The 21,468-nt window shown below is 51.6% G+C and overlaps 1 protein-coding gene across 3 annotated transcripts in view; it reads right to left on the bottom strand.

Moving 5' to 3' along the window:
* Positions 1–8,022: 8,022 nt before the first annotated feature.
* The window catches only part of MBTPS1 (membrane bound transcription factor peptidase, site 1), a 55,490-nt gene continuing 42,044 nt past the window's right edge, over positions 8,023–21,468 (bottom strand). For all 3 annotated transcript variants that reach the window (XM_037040293.1, XM_037040295.1, XM_037040294.1), the window contains exons 19-23: positions 17,154–17,294; positions 15,169–15,300; positions 13,660–13,786; positions 10,530–10,660; positions 8,023–8,904 (exon numbers count right to left, since the gene is read on the bottom strand). In XM_037040293.1, the coding sequence (XP_036896188.1) occupies positions 8,708–8,904; positions 10,530–10,660; positions 13,660–13,786; positions 15,169–15,300; positions 17,154–17,294 (728 nt within the window). In that variant the 3' untranslated portion in view covers positions 8,023–8,707. The remainder of the gene's footprint in view (positions 8,905–10,529; positions 10,661–13,659; positions 13,787–15,168; positions 15,301–17,153; positions 17,295–21,468) is intronic.

Raw genomic sequence — 21,468 nt, 5'->3', positions numbered from 1 at the left:
GTGCTGAGAAGGGGGCAGGACTGTGGCCAAAGAGCTCAGAGCTGGGCCAGGTGACCGGCAGTGCTTATGCCGACACCTCGGGAGCAGCGATCACTGTGAACCAGTGCTCACAGCAGTGCTGTGCACGCTCACACCCAGTCCCAAGGGGGCGTCACCTTAGTCAGACGGAGAGGGAACCCGGCTCAGGCAGGTGAAGCCAGTGGCTCAAAAGGTCATCACTGGAAAGTGACAGGACTGGGATTCAGCCCCAAGTGTGTGTCATCTCAAAGTCATGTCGTCTCCCACCCCTGCCCTGACTCTGACTGTGTGCTTGGGATAGGAAGCACTGAATGAATGAGTGAATGAGTGGCTGAGTGAATGAATGAATGAATAGATGGTGGGATGAATACACAGACTCCAGGAAAGAAAGAAATGGGAGAGTCCCATGGCTTCCACCATGTGTCAGTCTCCTGAGTCTGCTGTCACAAATATACAAACTGGGGGGCTTAGAACAAGAGAAATTTAGCCCTGGCTGAGTAGCCCAGTTGGTTAGAGCATGGTCCCAATATTGCCAAGGTTGCAGGTTCAATGCCTGGTCAGGGCACATACAAGAATCAACTAATGAATGAATAAATGTGTGAAACAACAAACCAGTGTCTCTCTCTCTCTCTCTCTCTCTCAAAATAAATTAAAAAATTTTAAAACCCAGAAGTTTGTTCTCCCAGGTCTGGAGGTTGGAAGTCCGAAGTCAAGGCATAGGCAGGGCTGCGCTCCCTCCAAAGGCTCTGGGTGGGGAGCCTCCCGGCCTCCTCCTGCTTCCGGTGTCTCCAGGCGTTTCCTAGCTCGTGGCCACATCACTCCAGTCTCTGCCTCTGTCCTCACGTGGCCTTCTCCCTGCGTCTGTGCCTTCTCCTTTTCTTATAAGGACAGTGGTCATTAGGCCCCCTCGGGTATTCCAGGAAGATCTCATCTCTACATCCTTAATGATACCTGCAAAGCCCCTTTTCCTAAATAAGTTCACATTCATAGGTTCTGAGCCATGGGCTTATCTTTTAGGGGCCACATTCAGCACACTGTATCTGGGGTCTGACTGTGGTCTTAATCACTCAGTCATTCAACAAACATGATTGACTGATCACCTACTGCATGTTAGGCCTTGGGGATTCAGAGGTGAAAGAGAAAGTCTCTGCTCTGGAAAGGGGACAGACAAATGACCCTGATCCAATGGGAGAGGGAGTAGACCCTGAGACTCAGGAGGGAGGGAAATCTGGAGGAGCTTCCTGGAGTTGGTACTGGTTGCTGAGGCCTCTATGCACCTTTGGGGAAAGGTGGCTGAGGGAGACATTTGGGGGAGTGGCAAGTCTCTGTTCAAAGGCTCAGCCCACAGGATAAGCCAATGTTCCCAGGAAGGCCAAGGTGTTCGAGTATTGGGATCCCCTTGGTGGAGACCCAGGTCAGGGCCCCTGGGAAAGGACTGTCTTGCGGTGAGGAGGGAGGGGTGGCAGGTGGAGCCCGGGCAGCAGCCGCCTGCCTAGGTGTAGGCTCTCCCAAGCCATCCAGTGCGGCCCCACCATCTGCTTTCTCTTCCACAGCCGCCCCTAAGGCAGGGAGGAGGAACCGGCTTCGGCTTTGTGCTCCTTCGTCTCAGCTCCTGGCACCTCTCTGCCCCTGCCTGGGCCTCTCATTAGCCACCTATTAACACGCATGACTTAGAAATTGGCCACCAAGCTGTGAAACTCCACTCAATGGGAAAACCTCTTAATTCCGAGGGGCTTTGATATGCTCTCTCTGCCAACATCCCAGGGCCCAGTGACCTTTTCCTAGCAGCAGAAAGGCACCCTGTGGGGCCCCGTCTGTGTGGGCGGCAGGCACTCTGGTGCACAGGAAGGCAGCGAGGTGGCAAACCAGTTGGTTGCCCTGGGATGGAGCAGGTGGGGGCTTAGCCCCGTGTTATACCTGGAAGCGGCTCCTATCTCCTGTGAACAATGGCATCTCCTATCTCTCCTATCTCCTATCTACTAGGAGAGCAGCTGTCACCAGGGGTCACTCCTGTGGTCCCTCCTTTCCTACTCCACAGAGCATGTATGGGTCACAAGACAGGTTAGGAAGTTCCAGGAGAAAGTGACCTCAGCTTATTTCCAAGAAGTGTGGTAAGAAGTTCTAGAAGACAGGCGAGGGCAGGTCTCAGGAGCCAGAGTTCCTGGGCCTGAAGGGTGACCTCGGCACGCACCAACCGTGATCTGGCCTTCCTGGAGTCACCTGTAAAATGGGGTGGGCAGAACTGCCACCCTACGAGGCTGTTAGAGGTTCAGGGAGAACATGCTCACGGCCCAGAAGTGAGCAGCGTGCGTTAGCTGTGGTTGAAACAAGGACACGCCAATTCCATTTCTGGCCTTGATGTGTTTTTCCATCTGCTGGATGCTGAGCCTCTGGAACAGCGTTCTGAACCTTGGCCACATGAGAATACCCAAGGGACTCTCCCAACCGTCAATGCCAACCCACCCTCAAGGCTGCAGACGAACTTGGCCTGGCGCCACCGAGTTTTGGATTTCTGTGAAGCTCCCAGGAGATGCTAATGTGCTGGGGAGAACCGCAGTCCTAAGCAGGTAGGGACCGTGGCTGACCCCATGTCCCTGAGCCAAGTCCCTCTTTCCCCTGCAGCTTTCTGCCTGGGCCTGGCCCAGAGAAGGTAGTTTAATAAAATGCTGGGTGGAGCGACCCCAACACTGAAGGGGCAAAACCTCAAGGTCTTCAGATGACAGGAGCCGTGGACTTTTCAAGGCAGCTCCACCTGTGCCAGTTAACCAGGAGGGACCCAAGTCCTGCGAGAAATGTGTGGCAGCTCAGGGACAGAGAAACCCAGTGTGCTCAGCTGAACAATGGTCCCCAAAGGTCTCCTCAGACTAACTGCATGGCAAATGGGAACTTGCAAATGAGAGTGAGTTAAGGATCTCGAGATGGGGCGAGTACCCTGGGTGATCCGGGTGGCCCTAAGTGTGACCGCAGTGTCCTTAAAGCAGGAACGTAGGAGATGTCAGAGGTCAGAGGAGGAGGTGCCATGATACCAGAAGCAGAGGTTGGAGGGATGATAAAGGAAGTGGCTGTGAGCCAAGGAGTTTGGGAAACCTCTAGAAGCTGGAAAAGGCAGGGAAATGGACCTCCCCTGGAGCCTGCAGAGGGAACCAGCCCTGCTGGCCCTGATTTTGGCCCCGGGAGACTGTTTCTGGACTTCCAACCCCTAGAACTGAGTAGGAGAATAAATGTGGTGCTTTATGCCATGAATTTGTGGTGATTTGTCTCGGAGGCAACAGGAAACCGATACACCAGCACCCTGAGGTCTGAGCACTGGAGCCCAACAGGCCCCCAGCTTTGAGGGCTCAGCAGCGGGGACCTCTTCTCAGAGTCCGAGTGAGATGTGGCCCAAGGGCATGGGCCTTGCCAAGTCCTGCTGTCCCCTCCCTGCAAGGAAGGGCTGGTGCCAGAGGTCTACTCTGAGTGAAGGGGAATTGCACCTGGAAGGGAAAGGAAGCATCTTCAGAGCCGTGTTGCTGACCTTCCTCCTACCCACTGCATCCTAAGGAGGCCACTCCACAGAGGTTTCGGCAGGAAGAGAGGCTGGCTCACGAGACCATGCGGAGGGCTGGCTCGGGGCATGCTTCATCCCCTGGGGCCTGAGCCCCAGAGAACCCCTCCCAGTCGCCAAGCCGGGGGCTCCCCCCTCGCCCGTTTACAAGAATCCCCTGGGGGAACTCGGTGGTAAAATTCATAGAACATAAAACTCACCATTTTAGCCACTTTAAAGTGGAGAGTTCAGGGGCACGTAGTATGTGTGTGATGATGCCGTGTGAGCATCACTGCCGTTCGGCTCCAGCACACGTGCATCACGCCAGAAGGAAAGCCCACACCCTCCGCTCTCCCGCTCCGCTCCCCTCCCCCAGACCTCAGCGATCGGCATCTGTGGTCTCTGGGTCTGCCTATTCCCCCACAGGCGCACGCATACACTACGCAGTCTTTTGTGTCTGGCTCCTCTGACTTGGCATGACGTCTTCAGTCTGGTCCACTTTGCAGGTGAGCGCAGCACATACAGCGTGACGGCTGCTGGGACAGGTCCACCAGCCGCAGAGCCCAGCCCATTCCCAAACCTGTTCCTGTTCCCGTCCCCTCGGGGTCATGGGGCATGGGGCCTGCTCCTGCAAGGAGAGTACGAGGAGGACAAGTGCACGTGCAGGGAAGATCTCAGACCTGCGTGTCCCTTACGGTGGGTGGGGCTGAGGACAGTGTGGCACCTTCATGCTTCCTGCGGTCAGCGGCCCACCTGACTCTCCAGGGAGAGTGGTCAGGGATGAGTCCTGGGGCCCCACCTCCACGCCATGGGAGCCCGCTTGGTCCCAGGGCTCCCAGGGTCTCTCTGTGGTTGTGATGGGTTGGTTGCTTGTTTTTCTTTTATTTTTAAAAAAGATGCCATTGTTCACTATGACAATGAGAGTACACACCAAAAGAAGAAAAGGTTCCCTCAAAGCAGGGCCTTGGCCTGGCCCGGGCCATAGCTTTCAGGCACATCTGTCACTGTGATGGACCCCTGACCACAGCTGATGTGACCACACACTGGTCCTGCGTCAGGCCTGTGGCCATATGACAGCACATGGCCCGATGCAGTGATCAGTGAAGGCCCATAAGCAGGAGGTGGCCGGGCTGGAACTGGACCCAAGGGCCAGAGCCCCAGTTCAACATCTGTGCCCTGGATAGCGACATCCTTTCTAGAATATTCCTCCTGTGTGGGCCCAGGTATTCCAGGGCAGCCACCGAACAAGGCCTTTCTCCTTGAATAGCGCATCGCACGCCTGACCCCGGTGGTGGCATCTTCGCAGCGACTTACTCCCCACCATGGAAACTCTCCCCACCGGAGCCGCCATCTCCAGCTAAATCCCAGCCACTCCTTTGTCCACCTCATTCCTCCCATGACTCTGTCCCTATAGCCCGATCAGTCATCCTCCTGACTTGTCACACTGCCCCTGAAGTGAGGCAGATACAGACATCACACCAACGCCAGCAGGAGGGGTGGAGGTTGGGCACGAGGCTTGTGCCGACCCTGCCTGCACTGCTCCTTGTGTGATTCTGGAAGGTGCTGCCATTTCCTCAGTGAAATGGGGCCAGTGATGCCCACTCCCCAGTCTGTGTGCGGACGACACTAATGCACGTCCTACACGTAGAGCTGGGCCCAGCACCCAGTTGCCAACAGTACCGTTCTGACTGCAGACTGGGGAGGCCCCATCTTCGTTTTGTTGCAGCTCTGAGCACAGCCCTTTTGGCAGGCACCCCACAGAGCACCCCTTTCTATGCCCGAGGACTTCAGTACTGAGCAGATCTGCCCTTTGTTCAAAGACCAACCATAATCTTTCCGCGCTGCCACTGAACTTCACCTTGTTAGATTACCCCTCATGTAGGTACCCTCCTTGGAACTGTAGTCACCACAGGTCCCTAAAAATTGTGGTATCTTAACAACTCTCTTCTGTTCGTGACTTAGCCTCACTCTCCGGGTGTCTATACTTGTCCATCTTTGTCCTCTCCTGTCCTGACCACGTGACCCTACAAACGTGTACCCTCAGACTGCCATGAGTGTGCTGGGGCCTGGGGTGGGCAGGGCCACCCCACCTAAGGAGCAGGACCTGTTTCTGGAGAAAGCACGTAGGGCAGCAAGCAGCCTCGACACAGGAAGAGACGGTGGCAGGAGAGCCAGTCCTAAAGATGAGTGCCACAAGTAGACGTACACCTTGGGCAGAAAGGGGACGGCTTGGGTCGAAGCGCCATTTTCTGGGGGTGAGGCACCCGAGCTCCCAAGACACAAAGGAGCCTGAGGCTGTAGCCAGCGTGGGGACTAGACCTCTGGCTCACTGCACTGGGCCCAGAACTTCATTCTGCAGTCACCTCGAGTGCACACCGTTTGCACGACTGCTCAAGGGAGAGGGAGAGGCTTTGCCTAGTTTACATAAAATGTTCTCTAATTCAATCACTTGTGGACGTTAAAACTGGGAGATTTCACATTTCTCTAGAAAAGTCATGTGGCCCTGGCTGGTGTTGCTCATTGGATTGAGTGCCAGCCTGCAAACCAGAAGGTTGCTGGTTCAATTCTCAGTCAGGGCACATGCCTGGGTTGCAGGCCAGGTCTCCAGTTGGGGGCATGTGAAAGGCAACTGATCAATGTTTCTCTTGCACATCAATGTTTCTCTCCCTTTTTCCCTCCTTTCTCATCTCTCTAAAATAAATAAATAAAATCTTTTAAAAAGGGAGGAAGAAAAATCAAGATGTACTGATCCTGAGATAGGGCCTGGGCACTGCAGCATGTACCAACCCGGCAACCTGCTATTCTATGCTGGGGAAGGTCCTTATTCCTCTAGGGGAAAAGGATGGGCCGTGCCCTTGGATTTCACAGTGCTGTGGAGCAGGTGGTGAGCAGTCCGCAATGGTGGAGGGCAGGCAAGGGGACCAGAAGGCCCCCCCACAACAAACAGTGCAGAAGCCCCTCACTCTGAGACATCAAAGTGTTGCACACACCCACAGCCCGTCTCGGAGGATGGCATGCTACGAGCCTACATGCCTACGTTCTCAGGGCTTCGTGGGACGGGGAGAGCTTCGTGGGGCCCACGGCCCTGCTTCCACAGCTGCAAAGCAACGGCAGCCACAGAGCGCACTTAAAAGTGCAAGGTTCAACGTGACCTTCCAAGGAGAACCCCTCATAGCAGAGAACCCCTTAGTGGCTCCTCCCTCGTTCCTGGGCCTGGGTCTTTCTCTTTCCCGGACTTCATTAAGCACCCTGAGCCCACATGGCCTCCGCCCATTTCCTCTCCAGTCAGTCTGTCCTCAGCTGTGATGTGAAGGCTGATGTTGGGCCAGTCAGCATATGGCCAAGAGACTGGTCAGGCAGCGGTTAAAAACTAGGAGGCTGCCTTGGATTGGTTCCTTAGAAATGACACCTATTAGATAAAACGGACTTTACCAAAATGAAACCTTTTATGCTTCAAAAGATACCATCAGGAGATGAAAAAGACAGCAGAATGAGAGAAAATATTTCCAAGCCAAGTACATGGTAAGAGACTTGTATCTAGAATATATAAAAATCTCTTACAAGTCAGTAAAAAAAGGACAGCCTGCGCCCCCCCCCAAAAAAAACAGGTAAAGTCTCTGAACAGACATTCCTCCAAAGAACACACACAAAAGGCTGAGAAACACACAAAAAGATGCTCAGCATCACTAGTCCTTAGGAAAACGCAGCTCAAAACCACGATGAGCTAGCTCCTCACTCCAGCGGGAAGGCTGGGGTCAAAGAGATGGGCAGCACAGGCGCTGGCGGGGACACGGAGGAACCAGGACCCTCACAAACAGCCGGTGAACCTGTAGAACGAGGCAGCCACCTTGGAAACGAGGGGTCCCGCAGTTCCTCGGAAACCAAGCGCCAGAGCTCTGCGGTCTCCCTCCCACATGTCTACCCCACCAACGTGAAAACACGTCCCCTCGAAAACTGGTACGCGCCGGCCAGGAGCAGCAGTTCCCAACGGCCAAAAAGGCGACCCCCATGTCCATCGGCTGGGAAATGCATAAACAAAACAAGGTTACCCACTCAGTGGGATGCTACCCCACCATGAAAAGGAACAACACACCGACCTGCTACAATAGGAATGTCTTGAAAACATGCTAAGTGTCAGAAGCCAGTCGCAAAAGGCCATGTACTGCTGGTTTTGTTTGTATGAAACGTTCCAAACAGGCGAATCCACAGACAGCAGGTAAGTGGGGAGGGACTGGGGGCTGGCCTGGGAACAGGTGCAGGGTCTCTTCTGGGGGTGATGAAAAGTGTTCTGGAATTGGGGGGGTGATGGCTGCATGACCTTGGGAATACACTAAAGCCACTGAATTGTACACTTTAAAATGGAGATTTTTATAGTATGTGAATTATGTTTCAACCAAAACTAACAGGCTGCTACAGAACCCATTCCAGGGTGTCGTCAAAAAGAAATGGGACAGGTGGACAAAGAGCCCACGACGCAGCTCTTTTCTGCTTCACACAGGTAATGCATATTTATTGAAAATTTTCTTCACCGACAATGGTGAAATCGAGACCCCGTTATTACAAAACATGATGGCAGTTGAGACTTATAAAAATAAAGCAAAGGTCTATGTTTCACAGATCTGTGCAATCTGCCTTCAACTCTCAGTCTGTCCTTTCATCAAAAAGGAGATCACGGAATCTGGTATTCCTCGTGATGGAATAGTAAAAAACCTCATTCCATTGACAAAAAAATAGCTTTGCTTCCAAATAGCACAAGTCTTTAAAGTGACTTTTTCCCAACAATAAATATAGAAAATAGCCTTAATGGGCATATCTTAGCTTGGTCAGTTGTATTGTTTAAAAGTACCTCCTCCCTCTTGGGTCAGGAGACCCCAGACAGCCTCTGACGTTCTCCGAGTCTTTGGTGCATGCAGCAGCTGGGTGCAGTGCCCCCTGAGGCTGATCCGTGGAGCCCCTCCTGTGGGATCCTGGCCACAGCACACTTCGAGATGTACACGAGCCACCGTGCATCACGGGGGGGCCTATGCAGAACGGACTCCCAGAGCCCTGCAGCTGAAGACTCAGGCCCTTTAAGCAGGTGGCCCCTCTGAAATCATCACAGCTCTGCCTACCCACCAAGGCAGTCGTCAGGAAAAGGATCTCTCTGGCTCAGTCAGTGGTCTGATGTCACACAGAAGGGGTCTTTGGTGGGTGAACTTGCTGCATGAGCTGTGGGCGCTTCACCCTGGGCTTCCTTCGCTTCGGCCTGCTTTTGGCCTTGTTGATTTGCACTACAAAGAAGGCCAGGACCACCATGGCTCCTAGGAAGGCAAAGACAGGAATGGTCTGGCCCACCTCCTGGTTGTAGCGGCCAGGCATGATCCCTGCAAGAAGAAAGTAGGGAACGATCAGTAATACCACAGCTCCTTCTGCCACGACAGGCAGGCTCATCAGAAACAAAATGCTAATAAGCTCATTATCTGGGCTTGCAGGGCAAACCTAATTTTTAAACCTCAAACAACCCAGGCCATTAGCAGAGAATGACTGAGAGTAACCTGCAGCCTCACTGTTCAGACTGGCAGCTCCTCAGTGCACATGCGTGCACGGGTACGTCGGGGGGGGTGGGGGTGGGGGTGCAGGGAGGTCTTTGCTCCTCCCCATGTTCACCTCGGACAAAGACCAGGACTGGTCTCCCTTCTGTCACAGAAAATGGAGCTGCCCTGAGCTGCTTTTTCTTTAAAACAATGAAAAAATGGACATGTCTGGATGCTGGGAAGAAAAAAGGGTGCTTCGTTCCTAGCTGAAAGAAAGGAGGGGGAGGCCAGGCAAGAAGTTAAGGACAGGTGGCTGTGGCCCTACCTCCTGGGAAAGCTTTTCACAGAGGACATGTGGTCGGAAATGAAAAGTGGCCACTGGAGAACCCTGGCTTCACAGTCGGAATCACTCTGTAACTGAGCAGTGCCGGGACCCCGTAATTCCTGCCCGCAGTGCACTCCAGGGCCCGCTGGCGAGGCCCTCAGGGGCTCGGCACCAGCACGGAACAGGCAGGGGCGCCCCCTTCTACTCTCTGGCGTCTCTGGCCAACTCCTGGAACCAACAGAGAAGCCGCCTGGGAGCTGTACGTGCCTGGAAGAGCACCGGGGCAGCCAGAGTGAGAGCTGCCCGCACACTGCTGAGACGACTCGGCGCCAACTGCCCCGGTGCGGGAGGGCCTGTCCCAGACAGGCCAGTCAGGGCCATTATCAGGCCAAGGGCCATTATCTGTAGAGGGTACGTCTGATGTCACTTAGGGTGAGGGAACAGAATCAAGTCAGATCTCCTGAATGTAACTGAGAGCCCTGCCCAGGCGGGACAGGGCAGAGCTTCAGCAGAGACCTCTGGGCCGAGGGCCCAGGGGCNGAAGAGCACCGGGGCAGCCAGAGCGAGAGCTGCCCGCACACTGCTGAGACGACTCGGCGCCAACTGCCCCGGTGCGGGAGGGCCTGTCCCAGACAGGCCAGTCAGGCCAAGGGCCATTATCTGTAGAGGGTACGTCTGATGTCACTTAGGGTGAGGGAACAGAATCAAGTCAGATCTCCTGAATGTAACTGAGAGCCCTGCCCAGGCGGAACAGGGCAGAGCTTCAGCAGAGACCTCTGGGCCGAGGGCCCAGGGGCCCAAACCAGCTGATAACAGGCACCTCCTAGGGTATATAATACATGCTTGCTTGCAGAACTTAAATAAAAATGTGCAAGTTACTCTGTTGCAAAACATTTAAGCGTAATATTGGGCAATCATAAAAGAAATTCAAATCTGAAAATCACAAAACCTTCTCAGGGAGATGATGCTGTGTTATTATTCTCTTAGGCCTGTTTATGGCCTTGCTGACTGATCCCGTGAGGAAGGCCGAGACCATCGTGGCTCTCAGGAAGGCAAGGAGGGAACTGGGGGCCTGCCGCCTGGGGAGCGGAGAGGACTCGGAACAAAGCAGCGGGTGAGTCAGCGAATTGCCGAAGTGCTCAGAACTGACCTCCAGGGATGTCCCAGGCTCCACTTTCTCCCGGAGACAAGGGTCTCACTTGAGGGCGATTCGATCGGAAGTTGGGTAATGCCACTTTGTCCAGGTCGATGGAGAGTAACTTCTGATGTTTCCAAAGATTACTTCAGGAAAGCGGATTAAAACAAAATAAAAATAAGCAACTGTACTAGCCTAGGAAGCTTACTTAGCCAATACCTAAGAAACAAAGTGATTTAAAGAGAAACATGAAAATGATGCCCCATTTACATCTACCTAAATGCAACTGTGTGACAGCTGTAGTGACAACTTCCAAGCCCCGAGACAGAAATCTCAAAATTGTGTCCATACCCATAGGATTTAATGCCTGAGCAGGGATCAGCCCTACTGGGTCTGTAAAGCTGCCACCTGGGAAATTCACTAGGCACTGGGAGAGGAAAAGACACCTTAACCTCCAAAAGGAGCTCAAGTTAGCAGGGTCAAAGGCCCATGGAGGTCTCTGCCTGGAGATGCTTTTGGATGAATGCAAACCCAGTAGCAAAGGCGGCTACCCCCTCGGCCAGAGGCTGTCTCTGCGCTCAAGGGCCCTGCAGCAGGAAGGAGAGTAAGAGGACACGCAGGAACCCGGGAGCTGAGAGAGGCAAATGGGGAGGAGCAGCTGCCTGGCCCCTGGGCCAGGACGAGGAGGAAAGGAAGCACGTGCTTCGTGAACTGTGCTGGACTGGTTACAGCAGCACTACTGCTATTCATTGTTAGGTTAGAAGAACTTGTTCGGGCCAATACAACTCAGACCTGAAGAACAGAGAGGCTGACACCCTGCAAAGAGCAATAGGGAACTTGGGAGGAGGCCTAGATGCAAGAGCAAAGAATGCAAATGGAAAAAGGTGAAGACAGTTCTGGCCAAAGTGAGGAAATGAAATAAATGCGTTTGCAAATTATGAATTTCCCATTTTCCTGCTTCTTATTTTCATTTGGAAATGTCGGGCCTATCTCTCACTTTGGCCAAGTGAAAGCAAAAATGTTCAGTTCAGTTGGCAATCAGAGTGAGGGCCAGCAGGAAGCCGGGCAACGCCAGGCCCTCAGAGGAGCAGATTTCCGTGAGGGGAGAGATAAACTACTGTCTCGCACTTCTACCTGGGAGACAGCCTGGAAAATACCAACGAGTACTACAACCCATTCTACTCCATATGACCTACCCTTCCACGTCACGTTTAATCAGTCTGAAAACCAAACTGGCAATGTTAAATTACATAATCAATGACATTAAGCTTTATGACTCTGTAGCTGAATATATACAGACCTATATTTTAATTCCAGTACGTGACACCTACTCTGGAATTCACTTATCTGGTGATGGCATTTTCTAGTTAGGCAACTGTGGGAAGAGTGCATGATGTTACCATTGGAGAATTTCATACGGTTCTGATTGAAGGAGAGAAGGGGGAGGAGCCTCTTCCAGGGGTTCCCAGTGGGGGTCACACTCATGCAGCTGCTCTGAGGACCCCTGATGTTCAACGAAGACACCAGGGAAATGAGCCTGCGCTTCAAAGACTGACCAGAAAATGGCACTCAGCACTGAGGGGCAGCTGGGCCCTTCGAGGGCTGTTGGGAGCTGACACTCCCTCAGATCTCTCCAGAAATTTGGAATGTAGACCCACGTCTAGGTCTCGGAGGATTGAGAATAACATTCAACAAGGTGTACAATGTGCGGTGAAGGTGAAGCCTGGTGGGTGTATAAGGAAGGAGTTCCTGAGTGCCGTGAAATCAAATTCTAGGAGCTGCAGGTTATCGGCATGCCAGCTTCTGCCGGCTTATCTGATGTGGACAGGCAGACGGAGGATGCGCTCATTGGTTTCTCAGACCCTGGGCAGCATCGTGGAGAATAGCTGGGTTTCGGAAACTTTAGCCAACGACTGTCCAGTGAGTATGAATTGCTGACCATGGCTGGAATTAATGCCTGGTGTGAATGCTAGGATAATGGTGGGTTATAAATAGATGACATGTAAAAATGGAATCTTATCAGACATTTTTGAATGATGGGATGCTAACTGGAATGGAAAAGTACCGAGTAACCAAAGTCTCAGTGAAACTGCTCAGAAGACAATGTGACGACGCTTCGATCCCTCATTGTCCATTAAGCAGGTTCCAAACAGGACAGATGGTCCAAGCACAGGAGGCGCCGAGGTCCTCGTGCAGGCAGCCTCTTTTTGGTAGCTTGTGGCAAAGACGGTGGTCCTCTGTGCCCTGCCACATGCCACTAGCCACACCAATACCTGTGCACACTGAGACCCAGACAAAGGGGGCAGTCTGGTGCGGGGGCGACAGGAGCCTCCCCCAAGGGGAGCCTGCTGCGTGAGGGCCGTGGGGTGCTCCATCCAGCAGTGAGCGCACTGTGCTGCCAGTGAGGGGAAGGGCGGTTTCTCACAACCCCCTCAAAGGATGGGGGGCTACCCCACAGCTGCACCAGGACCCCCAGGCAGGAAAAGCCCCCACTCTCCTTGACAGATCAGGATACTCTCCATGGATAACTCAAATTTCAGCTTCCAAAACAAACGATGCAAATTAGAAGATCAAGTCCGACAGTGAGAGAGAGAACCACAGACTAACACTGGGCACCCGCACAGAGAAGTGCCCCTGACAACAACCCTGTCCCGGGAGGAGGTCGCTCTCTCAGGCACAGCAGGGCACATGGAGGAGGGCATAGCCGGCCCCCTTGGGCTGGGCTGGACCAGCCCTACCGCGAGCAGCCCCAGCCCCTCCATGTGACAGAAGGAAGGACCCGTCTGTATTTCTTCAGAATCAATGTCAAAAACAGGGAGCATGCAAAGCCCAAACCCCACACCCAAGGAGTCAAAGCTCCTTTTCAAGTGACATCACCATCAGATCACAGCTTTTCAAGCGAGAACACACTGAAACCGAAAAATGCCAATTACCCAAAGCACATCTTCATGCAGAACACCACCAGAGAGCAGAATTCTAAAGGTCAACATGGGGGCTCACTAATTTAAATCACCACCACAGATGACAAGCTAGAAGACTTAATTATTTGATAATAATGCCAGTAAAATTCCATTTTCTTATTTGAAAAAAAAAAGTAATGAATCATAAATCCTGCAGAAGTGGAAAAGCACAGAAAGACACAAACCTGGGAGCTGTCTCATTTAAAGGCTGTGGCTTGGCCCACGACAGGTGCGGACAGGCTGGCAGGGCCCGAGGCTCCGGGCCTCCCAAACGGGCCTCCAGGACCTTGGAGTAGCGGTGCAGGTGGTTCCCTGGGTGGCGTTGGCACAGACAGCAGGCAAAGGTCAGTGTTGTGAAGATGCAAGGGGGAAAATGAAGCTCCATTAGTTTGTCTGCCCGCCTCCCTGCCAACAGGCCCATGGCGTGCGCTGTTAACCTGTCCTCCTCCAGGTGCTTCAGGAGTGCGCCTGGACTGGTGCTGCCCGAGGTGTGCTCGCTGCTGCAGGGAGAGGACAGCCGCTCCCTCGGAAGTGGCCATGCGGCACGCAGGAGGCAGCTGGGCCACCTGACTGACTGCAATTACATGCACGGGGCTGTACTTGAGGATTCTAACCTACAGATACACTGCACAGAAAAAACATTTCTCTTTTGAAGTATTTAACTGTCAGTCTGAAAAAAACCAATCTGCATTTTCAAACTTCAAAACTTCTTTCATTTCTTAGATCTATGCTGTCCAATACTGTAGCCACCAGCCACACATGGCTATTGACCAGAAGAAACAGGGTGTCACGTGTCTAAGTAGTAACACTGCAGTGTACCAGGCTGAAATAGTTTATTAAAGCAAATTTCACCTGTTTCCTTATACCTTTCTAATGTGGCCACTGGGAAGCTGGGCATTAGGTCTGCGTGTGGCTCACCCCACACACTCCTCACACTCCTATGGACAGAGCTGCGAGGACCACCATGTGGGGCTGTGAGAGCTGCAGGTCAGGCCCGCCTGCGGCACACCCAGCGGGGAGGCCACAGTCCCCACGCAGCCTTTTCTTCAGGCTCCAGGGCAGAACCACCGGGTGCCTTGAGCAGTTACCGTATTTTGCTGTGTATAAGGAGCACTGTTTAGCACAAATTTTTTGAGGGAAAAATAAGGATATACATTGTATATGGGTATAATAATCCTGTGTATGCCACGCACAAAACCGTGGGTGTGCATTATACATGGCAAAATACACTACTTAACTTCCCTCAGCTCCTGTTTCTTCACTGGTGAATGGAAAGAATACTCTGTTTTCTCAGAGTTCTGGGAGGATCTAGTGAGGGACTCTGTGTAAAGTACCCCTGGCCTGGTGCCTAGTACCCAATGACAGCTCAGAGATGTTGGCCATCTCTCCCAAAGACCCCCAGGAGCCAGGGTCTTCGTTTGTGAGTGGGACACAAAACGGCAACTAGGAGTGGTGTGAAAACACTAGGAGGAGCACGGGAGAGCACGTGACACTCGAGGCCCCCGGTATGTGGCCAGCCGGTGCTGGGGAGAGCGGTCCGTCTGTGAGTCGGAGCCACAGGCCCCTACTCCGCCTGAAGTCCTTAAGAAAAACCACAGCGGCACCACGAGCTGGCTCCGTTTGCTGGCAGGCCTGCCTATTTCCTGAGCCAGGCTCCACCCTACGCCCGCACTGAGCGCCGTGGGCCCACTCACCTTCCATCCTCTCCGGAGTGGCCAAACCCACCCCACTGGGAGGGCGCTGCCGATGTCCAGAATGGCTGAGGCTGGGAGGGGTTACCCCGTACGATGTGTACTGAAGGAGCGCATCCAGGAGCCAAAAGCAGTCTGTGGGTTCAACAAGCATGCTGCTTAGGAATTAGATTCTTTAAAGAAATTTGTACAGGAAAACAAAAGTTAGCCCCCAAAGTGAGGAGGTGGGGGAGACGGGAGGTGAGATTAGATCAAAAATAAAACACAATTCTTGAGAAACGAGCACTCTCCGCAGTCAGCACCCACTACAGAGAACAGCAAGAAACCCAGCCAGGCCTAGGCCTTACCCCCAGAACCAGGGCTCAGGCAGGGCGGTAACACTGCGCACCAGCTGGGCGAGCTGCGGGAGCACCACGGGGCTTCGGGCGCCTCACCATGAGTGAGGCTCTTCCAGGGACGGCGAGACCACGTGACACCCACCAAGAGAAGAGTCAGGGCTCCAGGAAAGAGGAAGAGAAAGGGGTGCCAAAGCTTCTGTCAATGGCCAAGGCTGTCCTGGGGGAAGGATCCTGATTCATACAGCAAGGGCAGAGCCAGGACCACAGTGAGTGCTCCACAGGGAGGTGGGTTCAAGGTCAACACAAGTGCAGAGTCCAGTAACTTGGGCTGCCCTCTGAGTGTGAAAATGGAAAATCTAAATGACTCTGGGAGACACCACAGGTAGTCTTGGTGCTGGGCTGTGATCACCACTCCCATCACCAAGCGCATGGATAGGCCCTTCTATCAAGAGACAGACGCTGCCCTCGTGCTTAATCCTGGGATTGCTACTTCCACCCCAGTCCTCCCAGCACTGCACCGCCAAGCCCCGTCAACACCAGCCTGGGCCAGATGAGACTCCTGAGAGGTGACACCACCCCAGGAAGCACTTGTTGCACTGGAGAGAGCTTCTGGCGGAGTGTCGGCGCCCCAAAGGTCCTCTATGCTGCCGTCTGAAGTGTAAGGACTGAGATAGTCCTCTCGGGCATTTAAAATTTTAATAGAAAGTCATACCAGGGGATTTTAAATCTTAAAAAAAAATCTCTGTGGAAATAAAACATTAACCCATTCTTTCAACCATGACTTTAACCTTCACCTTTGATTTTTAAAAATACCAATCTGATGCTAAGGATGCACATAAAACACTAGAAATTTAGTCAACTTTAGGTCAAAGGACGGTGCGCCACACAACTCCCAGTTTACACTCTCCCAGCCTCGCTCCTTCAAGCTCAGCCTGTCCACTGTTTGCCAGGATGAGGGGGAGACTCCCCAGGCTCCCCTCAACCCAGGTCTGCGGGGAGTTGGAAGATGAGGTTTTAGTCCTGGTTTTGTCATCAACTGACCAGGGGAAAAGATGGAACACGTTCACCATTCTGTTTCCTCCCTCACAAGAAGAAAAACACAAACTGTGCCCGGACTTGGAGGCTACACCGAGAGATGCTGAAGAGGAAGGGAGCTTAGGACTAGCTCCCTCACTGGCGAAAGCTCCGAACAGCCAAAGCGCCCTCATCTGGAGGAGAGCCAAGTGCTGGCCCTCCAGGGCAGAGTGGCCCAACCCGAGAGGAACACTCGTGTGGCAGTGGTGGTGACAGATAGACCCAGAGGGGGAGTGGGCAGCGCAGGCTGGGTGAGGCAGCAAAGGGTATCTCCACTGAACCACGGTGGTGCTGAGCCCTGCTGGCCCCCAGACAACGAACATGGAGGGGAAGGCAGTGGGGCAGTAAACAGGTTTCATTATGCCTATTAAATGCACGCGTACTCATGTATCTATAAAGATATTCCGAGCAATCAGAGCAGCAGGAACTGCCCCCGCCGCACCTGGCCCTTGCAAGCAGGTCTCTATTACTTTAACAGCAACTCAACAGTGCCTTGTTGGGGCCAAGGCGCAGAGGGACATGAATGTCAAAGTCACAAAGCACAATCTACTTTTCAGCCACCCCAGCAGTTCTCACCTTTCTGTCGGTGACTGTCATCCAAGCAGTTAGAGTCTCCATACAACACAATCCGGCCTCCACCCTCAGCTGGAATCTGATAAAGTCCCAGGATGGGGACATTCTCAACAACCGCTGTTTCCTGCTTCAAAACCTCCAACCCTGAAACGACACAACAAAAATGATGAGAATTCCTGTCGAGGAATGAATTATCTTCTAGTTGCCACTTAACTTGACCCGTAACAAAGAAATCACAGCAAAATCCACTCTCCAATCACAGCAGCACAAACTTGCAATAGAATAACAATGCCTTACATGCTATTAATTTGGGTTTTAGCAAAATTCACTTCTAAGTGTGTACATACATTTCTATAGCCAACCTCTTTCATTCTCACTTGAAATTGTAACAGTATTTACACTTTTAAAGGTCTCATGTTTCCCCTTTTACATTAAAAACACAAACTTGTATCCCTTCTCATGCTGAAAGGCTTATGTCCTTGGACCATACCCACCAGGGGCAGCTGGCCAGGTAGCTCCTGCTAAACACACAGGTATATCCGTACAGTCAGAGTCACAGATACTCGCATCCACTTCCATGTCTTGTTATTCAAAGCTAGGACAAACACAACTAATTTTTAAAATATATGCCCACATATTTTAAATTTAAATTTAAGATATCTGTCATATTAAAACCTCATACATTCAAATGTTCCAAAGCAGAGCCTTCTTATCTGTGCCCAAACAGATGGCACAATGTGCAATTTTAGTGAGCCAGGAAGTCAACAACGCACGCAGGCCAGAGGCAGCGCCTGCCAGTGACGCCGGCACAGACGGCAGGGTCTCTGCCCCTGAAGCAAGCGCGCTCCTTGGCACCAGAAGATGCCCGTCTTCGTCGGAACCCAGTACCTGGTGTGCTGGTAACTTCTCCAACGCCTGTGACTACTCAACACAGCACGCCCTGCACCTTGAGTTTAACCCCACTTGGAGCTGAGTGGGCAGGGGGAGAACAGAGGGGGGCACAGGGAAGTGAGGGGCACACCCTGCGCTGCCACGGGCCTCACACCTCAGGTTTCGCAGTCTGGTTTCGGACAGTAGACCCTTTGTGACCCAGGGTAACCCAGATTTTCAAATTCCTCTTGTGCCCAACAGATCATTCAACTTAAAGCCTGTGTGCAGATGCAAATGCCCTCAAAATGGATTTCAAGGTAATTTTCATTTTCAAGCTAGCAGAGCCCCCAAATGAAGTATGTACCCTTAAGTCTACTTTTGATTCCTCTCCCAACAAAACGGGGTACTACCAGCTGGCCACAGGACTACTGTGGCCCATTTGGCCCCTACCAGAAATGACACTGCTCTGTGAGAAACCAACTCCAGAAGAATCACTAACCGGCAGCACACTGCGCCACCCGACTGGGAAGGCAGGACCACGTACGTGCTCAAGGAGAAAACAGAGCCCTCTGAACACTGATCTGGTGATCGCCCCGCCTGGATGACGGGCAAGTGCCCCTCCCATGAAACACATTCTACCTCAGAGTTACGAACAGATAATCCTTTCTGCCTTCTTGTCCTTTTCAACCAATGAAACAGTCCCTAATTTCCAATTACAGCAAATGGCAAACTTTGCAATGGAAGGCCTTCCATTGTGAAATTTAAGAAAATACCAGCTTGCAGGAGGAAATGAATACTCCCATAGGCCTGCCCTGTGGGGCACGGAATAGCCTCACAGCCCCTGGCAGAGGTGGGAGAGGCACAGGGTGCACAGTCCGAGCTCGGAGCAGGCGCTGCAGGAGGCCCGCCTGCCTGGGGGCGGGTGGATGGCTGCCCACGTCCAGGGAGCATGGGGCGGCCCAGGTTGCACCGGCTCTGCCCTGCCCCCGGATTCCAGCTGGGCACTCTCAGCCCCACATGTGAAGGGGGGACGGGCAACTGCAGCATTTGCCTTCTTGGGAGATGCCTGGCTGCAGTTAAAGAAACAAAACTGTAAGGGAGGACCTTCCTCTCCTTCAAATTCCTAAGGGACTTTTAAGAGAGGACCCTGTAATTAAATCCTTTACCATTATACAGCTAAGTACAACAACACACGGTCAACATTTTTCTAAATTTTAGGAACTGGGCAATCATGGATGTAGAAGAATTTAGAGATAGTAACAAAAATTTTAAGCAACTTCAAAGGTAGTTTTAAAAAATATCTATATGCATGGAGGTGTAGGGAGACACACTGTGCCTCCTCGCACAACCAAAAGGAGGACGGCAACAAATTTAAAACAAAAAACAACCAGAACTGATAGAAAATAGAACTGTATGGAAGTCCCACAACCAAGAAGTTAAAGAAGACACATTATTCCAGACCAGTAGGAGGGGCGGACACAGGCAGCCGGGCGGAGAGGACTCTTGTGGCAAGGTGTTGGCTGGAGGACTCAGCGAGGTGGTGGCTGGTGGAGCAGGTGGTACAGATAAACCAGGAGGAACAACTGGGGAGTGAGACAGATCTCGCATCCCACAGTCCCAGAGGAGGGAAATAGAGCCTCAAACCTCTGACTGGAAACACCTGTGGGGGTTAAGGTGCCTGGAGAGACTCCCAGCCTCACAGGAGAGTTCACTGGAGAGATCCACAGGGTCCTAGAACATACACAAGCCCACCCACTGGGGAATCAGCACCAGAAGGGCCCAGTTTGCTTGTGGGTAGTGGGGAAGTGACTGAAATCTGGCAGAGAGCAGAGCAAGAGCCATTGTTCCCTCTCAGACCCCTGCCCCACATACAGCATCACAACACAGTGAATGAGTTGCCACCCTTGTGAGCACCTAAGGCTCCACCCCTTACTACGTAACAGGCACATGGAGACAAAAAAAATGGCCCATATGAATGAACAGATCAAAGCTCCAGAAAAAAATACAACTAAGCGATGAAGAGATAGCCAACCTATCAGATGCAGAGTTCAAAACACTGGTAATCAGGATGCTCACAGAGAATTGGTTGAATTTGGTTGCAAATTAAATGAAAAAAAATGACAGCTATGCTAAATGAAACAAAAGAAAATGTACAGGGAACTAACAGTGATGGGAAGGAAACTGGGACTCAAATCATTGGTTTGGACCAGAAGGAAGAAACAAACATTCAACTGGAACAGAATGAAGAAACAAAAATTCAAAAAAAATGAGGAGAGGTTTAGGAACCTGCAGGGCATCTTTAAGTTCCAACATCTGAATCATAGGGGTGACGGAAGGAGAAGAGGAAGAGCAAGAAATTGAAAACTTATTTGAACAAATAATAAAGGAGAACTTCCCTAATCTGGCAAAGGAAACAGACTTCCAGGAAGTCCAGGAAGCTCAGAGAGTCCCAAAGAAGTTGGACCCAAGGAGGAACACATCAAAGTACATCATAATTACATTACCCAAGATTAAAGATAAGGAGAGAATCTTAAAAGCAGCAAGAGAAAAGGAGACAGTTACCTACAAAGGAGTGCCCATAAGACTGTCAGCTGATTTCTCAAAAGAAACCTTGCAGGCAAGAAGGGGCTGGAAAAAAGTACTCAAAGTCATAAAAGGCAAGGACCTACATCCAAGATTACTCTATCCAGCAAAGCTATCATTTAGAATGGAAGGGCAGATAAAGTGCTTCCCAGACAAGGTTAAGTTGAAGGAGTTCTTCATCACCAAGCCCTTATTGTATGAAATGTTAAAGGACTTGTCTAAGAAAAAGAAGATAAAAATATGAACAGTAAAACGGCAACAAACTCACAGTTATTAACCAAACATAAAACAAAAACAAAGCAAACAACTAGAACAGGAACAGAATCACAGAAATAGAGATCACGAGGAGGGTTTATCAGCGGGGGAGTGGGTGAGGAGAGAGTGGGAAAGGTACAAAGAATAAGTAGATTAAATGGTAGATAGAAGATACATAGGAAGAGGTTAAGAATAGTATAGGAAATGTAGAAGCGAAAGAACTTATATATCGTATTTTTCGGACCATAAGATGGACCTAGGTTTTAGAGGAAGAAAATAGAAAAATAAATTTAGAAGCAAAAAATGTGGTCAAATATTTAATAACATACATAATATATCACCACTGTAACTGTAAACAGAACTCAACAGCAACATTAACAACCATTATGCCCTGGCTGGTGTAACTCAGTGGATTGAGTGTGGGCCTGCGAACCACACAATCACGGTTCAATTCCCAGTCAGGGCACATGCCTGGGTTGCAGGCCAGTTCCCAGCAGGGGACTCACGAGAGGCAACCATACATTGATATTTCTCTCCTTCCCTTCCCCTCTAAAGATAAATAAATAAAAATTTAAAAACAAAAACAACAACAAAAAAACAACCATTATTA

The sequence above is a fragment of the Sturnira hondurensis genome, unplaced genomic scaffold (assembly GCF_014824575.4).
Source record: "Sturnira hondurensis isolate 20B ecotype Veracruz unplaced genomic scaffold, ASM1482457v3 Scaffold0002597, whole genome shotgun sequence".
NCBI classification, from domain to species: Eukaryota; Metazoa; Chordata; class Mammalia; order Chiroptera; family Phyllostomidae; genus Sturnira; species Sturnira hondurensis.
The sequence above is the reverse complement of the archived record's forward strand: the minus strand, read 5'-3'. Positions and strand labels throughout refer to the sequence as shown.